Source organism: Euprymna scolopes, chromosome 5, assembly GCF_053919585.1.
Source record: "Euprymna scolopes isolate OS-2025 chromosome 5, ASM5391958v1, whole genome shotgun sequence".
In the NCBI taxonomy this organism is placed as follows: Eukaryota; Metazoa; Mollusca; class Cephalopoda; order Sepiida; family Sepiolidae; genus Euprymna; species Euprymna scolopes.
The window spans coordinates 40123544-40135623 of NC_136486.1; the positions used below are offsets into that span (position 1 = coordinate 40123544).

At 38.0% G+C, this 12080-nt stretch overlaps 1 protein-coding gene across 4 annotated transcripts in view; it reads left to right on the forward strand.

Moving 5' to 3' along the window:
• Nucleotides 1–12080, forward strand: part of LOC145276789 (plexin-D1-like) — a 425273-nt gene that overhangs the window by 107125 nt on the left and 306068 nt on the right. For all 4 annotated transcript variants that reach the window (XM_080128091.1, XM_080128089.1, XM_080128090.1 and 1 more), the window contains one exon: nt 1780–1904. In XM_080128091.1, the coding sequence (XP_079984217.1) occupies nt 1780–1904 (125 nt within the window). The remainder of the gene's footprint in view (nt 1–1779; nt 1905–12080) is intronic.

Here is a 12080-nt window from a genome sequence, read left to right on the forward strand (position 1 = left end):
GCCATGTCTGATTAAGACAAACTGGCCTTCTCTGCCTAACACTTTTGCTGGACCACGCCATCCTTTAAAACCCTGCCTCCGATAATAGATTTGGTCTCCGGTAGCATAATCTTCATCAGCATAAGTTCTGACATTAGATCTGAGAGCTCTCCTAATTCTCTCACTGGACTCAGCTTCCAAAAAGTTTCTCCTTGCACTATGGAGAGCATTTAAATTTTTTCTCACCATGTCACTTGTAGTAGAGGACTCCATAGCAGGTAACTGGTCTGTCAGAATTGAGGGTGTATTTACATTGAAACCGAATACAAGTTCATTTGGACTGTGTCCAGAGTAATTGAGGAGGGCATTTTTTGCACAAATAACCCATGCCAAGGCAATTTCAGGTTCACACTTCTCATCGTCAATTGTTTTTTTCATTGCCTCAGCAACTATCAAATTATGACGTTCTACAGTACCATTGCTGAATGGACTTTCTGCGGCAGTAGTACAGGTCTCTATGTTGAGTTTTTCATTCATCTGTCTATAGTGTTCGTTGTTGAATTCACCCCCATTATCACTCAGAAAACGAACAGGAGATCCGAAATAGGTAATCCACATCATAAAGATGTTTTTGATGATCTCCTCCTTCTTCTTTGTTTTGATCAATGTTGCCGCTGAATACCTGGTAGCGGCATCAATGAGATGTAGTATCCACACCTCATTGTGGATGAACTCTTTCAAATCCATGCAAACTGTGTGATTAAATCTATTGCCAAGAGGCAATCCCACAACCGGTCGCAGTGGAGCTTTTTTAAATCTAAGGCAAATTTGACAGTTTTCACAAACCTCCTCAATCGCCTTTATAAATTCCTTGTCATTGAATTTGCCACTTTTTTTAACCAAGGAAACAAGTTTTTCCTTCGAGGCATGAGCAAACTGTCGATGAAGTTTTTCTGCTTTTTTTTTTTTTCTGTGAAAGAACACTGACCAAAATTCTGAACATGTAATACAATGTTCTTAGTACCGATGACCGATCACCTGAAATTTTTAAATACTGGTCATACTGATGAGGTTTTCGAGGATGTTGGGAAGCATTTCTGCTTAAGACAACATTTAAACAGCTTTGTAAGTATGGGAGCTAGTTCTGGTTAAAGCTTTTTCAGGCACTATAATTGGAATGCCATCAAGGCCATTTGCTTTACTGGGATCAAGGTTTGTGATAAGCTTGGCAACATCGTGTACAGATATTTGTATGTTGCATAGTGTGTTTTCAGACACAGGAGGCAATGCAGGGGAAGGGGGCGGCCCTGATCACATGGGATAGAATTAGCTGCAAAATTCTTGGTAAAGAGTTTAGCTTTGTCTGGTGCTGACGAGATGGTCCATTGATGACCTTAAAAAAAAAAAAAATAGCCAACGATAAAAGTTACATGAATAGATTCTGACCTAGAAAACAGATTTTATTTTTTTGACCTTTTTTAGAAACCTCGCTCATGAAATGTGAGGACTAAAGGACAAAATAAGGGAAGCGAGAGTTACGAAACTGCTGAAGATAAACCCAAGGTCTATTTTCTGTTGTCGTTTATTTATCATTCAACACTCCTTTTTTTTCCTCAAGGACACAATGTCATTATATATATTTTCAGATTTGATTTTGTTAAAAAGTTATTAAAAATCAAACATTTGCCAATAAGCATCCATTTGTACTTTGCAAAGTAAAACGTTATGATTCATCCTACAAAAGGGCAATACCTAAAACATATGTGTTCCTTACATTTATTGATGGCTTTTGTTTTTCAGCAACTCTCTGCCAATCCACAGAAAGGTATAATGGCTGGTAACATGAGAATCAAAATTAATCATGCTCGTGGCAACTTCGGTATCTTTATAGAACCAATTAACAAACGCTGCACACTTCAATCATGGTCAGTATCATTTATTTACATGCGTATTTCCTCCATTCGCTTGTTCCCACGTTGCAATATTTTAGTTAGTTTCTGTTAGATGGATAACAAATTCTATATTCAGAAAATAATAATTTTAAATATTTCATATTTAAAAGAGAAAATAAATATATTTCTATATATAAGGGAAGTAATTTAGTATCCAAATGTTAAAGTTACTTCCCTTGCGCCCAAAAGAGATTTTTGGAATTAGAGTTCTCTGCTCCTGTGTCGGTACACGGCGATAATAGGAAACATTCGATGGGAGGGGGTTGTTAGCGTCATAGAATTAAATTAAATTCTTTCTCATTTCAAAGTTATATCAAAGTCATTTCGGATATGTTTTATTGTCCACAGTCCTTCGAAGAAGGAGGGGGGGATCAAATATATAGCAAATTTCTACCCAACTGGGTCGGTTTTTAGTGTTCTTACTAAAATGTAAAATGTTTACTCGGCTTGAAAAACAAGCGTTTTCAACGGGTTCGTGATCACAAGAAAAAAGTGGCCACAATGTATTTGTTACGAGGCTCTTTTTCTTGTGGTCGCGTACCATTTGAAGACGCTTGTTTTTCAAGCCGAATAAACATTTTACATTCAGTAAAAGCACTAAAAACCTACCCAGTTAGGTAGAAGGGTAACTTATCTTGCCTTTGGTAACATTTATTTATTGTATATTTGATTTTTTTTACCACTTTTTCAAAGGACTGTGAACAGTAAAACATACTCGTTATTTCTTTTTAGTTGCAATTTATAGAATATCATAAATAATTATTATTGTTGATTTAAGCATCATTTTTATCCAATCATTTCTTCATACGTGTCTTACCACTCAAAATATCCACTTTTAAACAGTTTTCATATCAGCAACGGTTAGTTTCTATTCCAGTCAGGTAATACATTTAAAGCAATAATAAAAAAAAAAAAATATTTTTTTTGATAAAAGACTTGGGTACAGTTGGGTTATTCCCTCCTTTTGTTAGATTTATGATTTCATATTGATATAATTGCATATTTATCGAAACAACCAACTTCCTGTTTTGAAATGCGAAAATCGTTTGCACTAAACGGTCTAGCCTAATCTGAATCATTTTTTCGGCAATATCATATACTGCAACCGTGTTTATTATGAATTTAAATTATTTTTGGGCAAATGTACATCTTTTCAATTACGTTTATTTTAATTACTATGTGAAAAATTCATAATGGTTTGTATTTCAATACATATTTGTTACCAGTATCTCACAAAGGCAAACATTATTAAAAATAAAAATAAAATTCAATTTTAGTTAATAATGAAGACAGCAACAAAAAAAAAAAAAAGAAGTCTTTTTTTTATTTTTATGTTTTTATTCAATTTTCACCCCAAACAAGGCACAGTGCCACTTTGAAGCAGGGGGCTACTATCAGATCAGGGACTTAATTAGCGGGGTCATTATGAAGGGAGATGAGTAGAAAGATGTTTGTTAACATTACACTTGAACTTCTGCATATCATTGCAGTTGGGAAAGCAGAATCCCGGAAGAGAGTTCCAAAGATCCGCAGTTCTGGGGAAGAAACTATTGGAGTAAAAGGCTTTCTTGCACCTAGGGATCTCTACTGTAAAGGGATGAGACTTAGTAGCTTGTTGGGTTTGTCGGGGGTAGTTACGTCGGGGACGTACAAGTGTTTGCAGTTCGTCAGAGCATTCGCCATTAAAGTATTTGTAGAACATGCAGAGGGATGCAACATCTCGTCGATGGGACAGAGGCTGAAGCCTAGATGACAGTTCAGGACCTATCAGGTTGGCGACTCTCTTTTGAACCCTGTCCAGGAGCGAGAGACAAGCAGCAGATGCACCAGCCCAGATGTGACAACAGTACTCCATACATGGGCGAATGGTTGCCTTATAGAGGTATAGGATACTGTCAGGCGTAAGTCATTTTCTAGCACGGTAAAGGGAGCCAACCTTCCTTGCAGCAGCCTTGGCAATGCTCTCAATGTATCTATTCAAGTTCATATTCCCTGTAAACGTTAGGCCGAGGAGTTTAAAAGAAGTACTTTCAGGCAATGTGTTCTTGGCCATTGCTATTGGTGGTAGAGAAGATTTCTTGTAGTTATTGAAGGAAACAAGCTTAGTCTTAGCAGCATTGAATGTGACCAACCATTTTTGTCCCCATTCCACTACGGATTGGAGGTCATCCTCTAGTGTTTCTGCCATTTCCTTGAATATGTGTTCATTTGTTTTCCCCTCATATCTGTTATAGAGAGTGGTGTCATCGGCAAATATACCCATCTCCGAAACAATTTTATCAGGGAGGTCGTTTATGAATATCAGGAATAATAGAGGTCCAAGGATAGACCCCTGAGGTACTCCTGCATTTATGTCATATTGTTTGGATGTACGACCGTCGAGGACAACTTTGATTTTTCTATTACTTAAGAAGGATTTAATTACATTATGAATTCTTCCAGTGATTCCATATGATCTAATTTTCCTTAGAAGACCATCGTGCCATACCCTGTCAAAAGCCTTAGATATATCAAGGGCCACCACTCTACCCTCCCCTGTTTTATCCTATGAACGGTATATAGTTCAGAAACTACAGTTAAGATATCTGCTGTTGAACAGGCTTGCCTGAATCCATATTGTTTGTCAGTCAGGAGTTTAGCAGCTGTTAGGTGCTGGACTAGGGCTTGATTAACTAAGAACTCAAATATTTTGGCGAAAAGCAGGAGGAGGCTAATGGGGCGATAATTTAGTGGGTCAGTTCTTTCACCAGAATTCTTGAAGACTTGTACCACAGAGGCGGTTTTCCAGCAGTCGGGAAAACAAGATTCGTTAAGGCATTTATTGTAAAGTTTGGACAGAACTGGAGCAATCTCGGCAGAGCATTTTTTTAAAAGCACAACCGGGATGAGATCTGGTCCACATGCTTTTTAGGTGTCTAGGTTTTTTATAATAGCATGTACCTGAGAAAGGGTGATTTTCAAATCGTCTAGTGTGGCGTCTGTTCGCAGAGGAAAATCAGGGAGTGAGTGGTGTACCGAGTTCAGTGTGGAGTTTGAGGCAAACCGACTGGCAAGCAGATTAGCCTTGTCAGTTGCCGTGCAAGCAACCTCATGATTGTTTGATAGTGGGGGAATAGTTGACTGTCCATTATTTACTACGCTGTTGTAGATTTTCCAAAAATCACGGGTTCCTAATTTCTGTGCTTCGATGCGTTTTCTGGTGGTTTCAGAGTAATCTGTCTTAGCTGTCTCTATCACTCTCTTACAATTATTTCTAGCTTCTTTAAACTTCTGTTTATTTAAGCTGGACTTATGTCGGTTGAATCTGCGGAACGCATGCTGCCTTTGACAAATGGCAGCTGCACAGGCAGAAGTAAACCATTGGTGGGAGTGGGGCTTGCTATAGAATTTCCGTGCGGGAACATGTGCTTCAATAGCAGTTTTGAACCATTCAGTGGTCTCATTTGCACACTGTTCCGCTGGAAGAGTAAAGATATTTTGCCATGGGGCATCTCTAATGAGCTCCCTGATGGCTTCCCAATCAGCCTTTTTGTAATACCTCGTTGTTTTGAGTAGTGGGTCTTCAGTTTTAGGGCGAGAATTTAGGCTGATTTCTACCATTATCACAGCGTGATCAGCATTCCCGAGTGGGCTGTGGGCATTTGTTGTACAGTCACTGGGAACCGTTGTCAGAAAGAGATCTAGAAGTGAGGCATGTTGATCTTGCTGGTCTGGGAAACGTGTCAGAAATGTAACCAACTGAGATAGGGAATGGGATATAGAGAAGCTATGTGTTGCGCTACCAGCTACGTCTGTGTGATTAGAGAATCCTAGCCAGTTACTGTGGTGGACATTGAAGTCACCAAATACATGTATTTGTGCGCTAGTATCGAGGGAGAGTGCTATATCTATGCTGTCTGAGACTTTGTTTATTAGGGTACAGTCTTGGTTTGAGGGAGAGCGGTAGAGAAAATACAAGTAGCTAATATTGTGTTGCATATTTAGTCTGAAGCACATAAAGGCCTGGTCCTCTGATTCTAGTTTTATTTCTCTAGTCAGGGGGAGGGTGTTATGAATATAGACTCCAAGTCTATGCATATGTCTGTCCGAGTCCTTACGGTAGAGTGGGAGATAACCAGGCATGTTAAAGTGGTTAGAGGGAATGGAGGAGTGAAGGTTAGTTTCACTTAATGCTAAGATATCCGGAGTGTTTACAAGGAGAAATGACTCAACATCATCTAAGTTAGTTCTAAGCCTGCGGATATTAGTAAATGCAAGCCTCAAGGGAGGAGGCAGGTTGGTTTTCTTTGAGTTTGGTCCTGGTTTAAACGTAACTTTTGCTTGAGCTGTCATTTCATTTTATTTTATTTAAAAGTTTCAGTTAGGGTGAGTGAGTGAGGGGGTGCTGGACAAGTAGTTGTGCAGAATACCAGACATGCAATATAAGTAGACTATCAGCTGTCCTCACCCACAGGATTGTGGCCTTGTGGCCTTATTTTAACATTTAATAAACAAACTTTATTTGTCATTTTGGTTAGTGTCGTTAGTAGAAGAGTACGAGAAAACGGGTTGGTAGGTTGAAGTGTTCTTGTGTAGGGATAGCATTGATATATTGCCGGCTTGTTGAGATGAGAACAGCTCAGTCCACATGTGTTTATAGCTAGTAGTTGCCAGGGCAAAGGAAACCGATTAAAAGAGAAAGAAAAGGCAAAGTCTTCAGTGTATTGACATGCTGTCGTGCGTGAGTGTGAGTTGCATGTTCGTTAGCATGACAAAGAATGAATGTTCGTTTGGGTAGTCCTGTAGAATGACAAAGTTTGTGTGGGTACAGTACGTGGAAATAAATGTAAGTTTGAAGAGAGCCATAGCTAGCTAGTAGTACTCACGTTCAGCCTGGGGCTGAAGCCCCAGGTGATGTGTACTTCTGGGCAAAGCAATGGTTTGGTTTGGTTTGGTTGTTTTTGTTTTATGGCATATCAACCCTTTTCAGGTTATTTAATGCCGAATCCAAAGATTTTGAAGAAAATTTTTTTAATAGAATATATTTGTTGTTTTCAAGTCAGTTTCTATTTAACCCATAGTTGGGAGCCTAACAGGTACTACCACTCCGGGTCAGAGTGGTCCTGTGAGCAATGGCAACTAAAGGGTGGCTCCACACTCCCCAAAGCCCGCAAGCTGGGGCCTCACCACTGGATATAGTTTTAGGTCATATCCAGGACCGGGCAAAGCAATGAGAAAGAGAATTAAAGGTTTGTGATTTCGCCTTTTATGTACTCAGTCAGGTGATTGAGAGTTGGCTTGTGATTGGACAAGTCAAGGAAGAAATGGATTTCAAATTCCGAAGTCATGAGAAGTAGTTTCTGCCTGTTTGTAACGGCTGCTACAAATACCCCCTTGTTGGAAAGGTTTTCGGAAGAAAACCAAAAATGTTTATCGAAATAAAAGAAAGGTTCTTTTATGTGTGTCAGTTGTAATTTAAAAAATTCGAAGTAGTGAGGATTTTGTAATATGTCCGTCCGTGACAGTTGCTTGTAAAATCCGTTTTTTTGTGTCAACACAAGGCTTGTTGCTTGTGACAGTTTTCAAATTTGCCTCGTAGAATTGAATATAATTTCTTTAAATTTGAATGATTCCAGTGGAATTGGAAGTCGTTAAGTTGCTCGTTGCTAAATGTCGGTGACAAAGATTTGCTGATGAGTCAGAAGGCCAATGAAAACATGGAAAGAAGTCATTATCATAGTGTTTCACTCCATTTTGAGATCAATTGTCATGCAGTGTCTGAGGCATCCCTCAGGTCTGCATCAGAGCATGCCTCACTCACTGAAGATGTAAAATTTTGCAAGGGAGATAATTATGAAGGTATAACCACATATTTATTGAGACAAGTGACTTCCTGTTTTGAAAGTTGTTCAAATTAAATGGTCTAGTCTAATCTGAAGACCTCGGCAAAATGGTAGGTCGACACATAAGAATAACTAAAAACTGATTATTTTCATTGAAATATGTTTATTTACAATTTTTTTTATGTAAATATAATATTTTAAAAATATATCTATTTATAGAAATAATTGATACTGAAAATAAAAATTTAAAAAGCTTTGTTTAATGCAATAAATGTAAAAGAAAATTAATGAATCTTTACTTATACATAAAAGCCATTGTGTGTGTGTGTGTGTGTGTGTGTGTGTGTGTGTGTGTGTGTGTGTGTGTGTGTTTTCTATGGACTTTGAAATGGCTGGGCTGAGTTTTTTGCTTAAATTTCACACAAATGTACTTTATGTGTCTGGGAGTGTTCTAAGATAGATTTTGCATTGGCATGTCTCTTATAAGTATCGAAAATTGATAATCAAAAAAATCCGATTAAAGAAGGATTTTGAACAAAGTTAACACCCTTATATAGCATAACATTACAAGTGCATTTGGGAAGTTTTATTAGTGCACAAGCAGAAGGGCCTGACGTATAAAATCAATAGTAGGCTCTTTAATAAGACTGGGATGAGTTCAAAATAAATGCTTCTGCTTAGAGCACAATTGAGCCATAATACTTGACTTCTGCATTTTTAACTTTAATTGAAGTCATTATATAAAAATAATTTTACAAAATCAACAATAGGTTCTCAAAGTGCAATGTAAACTATAATGTATTGTGAACTAAGTCACTGTGGGGAGGCTTGTGAACCTTCCTGCCAGTGTGCCATAGTGGATCTCTGACTAGAGCAAGCAATCAATCAATTTGATTGAAAAAATGGGTTTGAAGTGTAGAACATTCATTGATCCTCATTCAAGCAGAGAAAATATACACAAAAGCATACATTTTTCACACACACACACACACACACACACACACACACACACACACACACACACACACACACACACACACACTATCACACTTACAGGAAAAGGAAGGAATGAAGAGAAACTTTAGGCTCAATTCATGACTTTCTCTCCTTCACATGCATTTGTTACTTTAGGGTAGTGGTGGCTACTGGCTGCCTTTACAACTGGCAGTCACTAGCGACCATGATCAATATCAGCTTTCATTGGACTGCTCTGAACTGAAATCAGACGATTTAACTTTTTTAGCTGTTGGCCATTGTTGGGCACTGGCATTCACTGGCTGTCACTGGATGTATGCCGGACACTGATGGTCACTGACAGTTAGTTCTGTCTTAAGGATGTTCCCGCCACTTACCGTTAGTCATGATCAGTATCGTCCTCCATTGGACTGCCCAAAAATGAAATTGTCTGTCTTCAATGGTGAATATTGGTGGTGATTGGCATTTTGAGGTGGTTACTTGTATTTACTGGAGGGCACTGGTTTCCTCTGCACCTATCAGGCACTATCTATCATGACCAGTGTCGAGCCCCTTTGTGCTGCTCTGAAATGAAATCAACTGTCTTCAATTGTCATGAAGTGGCATTCATTGATGGTACTGTCATCCAGTGGCATGCACTGTTCCTCACTAGCAGTTATGATGGCGATTGGCTATAATTGGTGATCAAAAAGGAAGTTACTATCATTTCCTGGCAGGGGTTGGCACTGGTGGACACCAGTGAGCAAATCGTCTGTCTTCAATTGTCAGACACAGTCATCCTGCAGTGGGCACCATCATCGATGGTGATCATTGCTTTTGAAAGTGGTTACTTTCACTTCATGGCACTGGCGAGCACTTGTAGGCAGTAGTGGTTACTGATATTTTGAGACAGTTTTATGCAGAATATGGATTGTGCTATTTTTTTTACTATGATGTTTAAGTTAAATTTAACTTTATAGAGTATTGTTTGTGTATTAAAATGTTAGTTGAAAGTAGATAATATTTCCAAAAAGCTATTACCTCCTATGTTAAGAATGGATTTCTAAATAATATTATTTCAGCATGATCTGTATTTTGTATTCATCGATTACGATGGCGAGAATGGCAACTGTGACGACTATAAAAAAAAGATAAAAAAGATGTTTTTTAATAGCGTTAATTGTTGTCAGATTTATGCTTTTATGTTTTAACAAGCTTGCATAAAATTTGGATCACTGATGATGACAACTATAATGATGAGAAGAAAAAAAAGATAAAAAGAAGTTTTTTGGAAATGCAAGTTCTGACGTATGATTCCTTTATTGAGGCAGAAGCAAGCACACACAGGTAGATATTAGTGTGTTGCGATTGTTAAGTTGAAGTTATTGTTTTTGTTAATGCCATGTTGTTTAAGTCTCGATAGGCTTCTTTTTAACTCTTCATAATTTTCTTAATTCCTTTAATCTGATATTCCTTTAATTTGATATTCCTTTAATCTGATAAACGTATGTCAGCATCCAATCAAATTGACCAGAACTTAATAATTAATTTTGCAACGAAGGGTTTGTTTTTATGTAGGGAGGGGGAGAACAAATATTAAATGTATGGAATAATAATGTAAACATGGACGGTGCAGTTGTGAGAAAATGTGGCAAATGTATAAAACTTCCTGGTTGAAGAAAGTGAGAGGAGAAAATAATGAGTGAGTAAGTATCCTGCTACCACCAGCAAATATAACTTGTTTGGGAAAGTGACTCTCCTCAGAACTATTATAAGATTTTATGATAATGACTAAAATTGTCTGATAATATCTGCAAAACTTACATCAGTTATTGGTAGGTAGTGTGGTGCCATATTGAATTTATATGTGGCGTCTGTGTTGCTATAATGTTTTATTCTAGATTTTTTTTTTTTTTTTTTTTTTAATTTTTTTTATTACATTTTCACCCCAAACAAGGCACATTGCCACTTTAATGTAGGGGGCTACTATCAGGGGAAACATCTACTGGGGTACTATGTAGGGATTAGGGCAGCGAGATGTTGGTTCACGTTGCACTTGAACTTATGCATGTCAGTACAGTTGGGGAAGCAATGACCTGGAATGGAATTCCAAAGTCTAGCAGTTCTGGGGAAGAAACTACTGGAGTAGAAGGATCTTTTACATCTAGGGATCTCTACAGTGTGGGGGTGGGATTTTGTAGCTTGTCGGGTCTGTCGAGGGTGTTCACGTCGTGGGGGCACAAGTGCTTGCAGTTCTTCAGAGCATTCACCATTATAATACTTGTAGAACAGGCAGAGGGATGCAACGTTTCGACGATGGGACAGAGGCTGAAGTTTTGATGCCAGTTTAGGGCCTATCAGATTTGCGACTCTCTTTTGAACCCTGTCAAGGAGCGAGAAACTAGTAGCCGATGCACCGGCCCAAATGTGACAGCAATACTCCATACATGGGCGAATAGTGGCCTTATAGAGGTACAGGATACTTTCGGGTGTTAGAAGTTTTCTAGCACGGTAGAGAGAGCCCACCTTCCTCGCAGCGGCCCTGGCAATGCCCTCGATGTAATTGTTCCAGCTCATGTTTCCTGTGAACGTTAGGCCAAGGAGCTTGAAAGACGTACTCTCAGCTAAAGAGTTGTTGGCCATTGCTATAGGTGGTAGAGAAGGTTTCTTGTAATTATTGAATGAAACCAGTTTTGTCTTGGGAAAATATCATTCCTATTGTATTATATATATATATATATATATATATATATATATATATATATATACAGAGAGAGAGAGAGAGAGAGAGAAAGAGAGAGAAAGAGAGAGAGAGAGAGAGAAGAAAAGATATAAAGAAAGATTAGAGCCTTCTGATTTAATGGTCAGAATTGCACTAAATTTAGCATGATAATAAGATGGCAGATGTAATACAATTATGAATACTTACTATGATGCAACCATTCCGCATAATGGTTAGAATGTTTGCTAATGGGCTGGAAAATTAGGGTTCAATCTTTGCTAGAGTCATACCAAAGACTTAAAAATGGTATTTTGGTCTTAAACACTCATTATTATAAAACTCGGATTAAGGATGAGTGGAGTACTCCTGAGAAAGGAATGGCGCCCCCTCTACATCTTGGTGTAGTAGCTAATTAAAAAGGAGCCTTTGAATCACTCTCGACTATGATTGACCACATTACATTTTACTTTTTTGATTGTGATGTTTTAATAAAGACCCATCAATGCCTCTACCGGAGCTAGACTAAAATAAAAACCCCATTGGACAGCTTTATGGATAATATTTAAAACTTTATTTTGTTGAAATTAATATTTAAAAAGGGCATGGTAGTTTACTTAAAGCATTGTTGGTAAATAGGTATTTCTACCATGC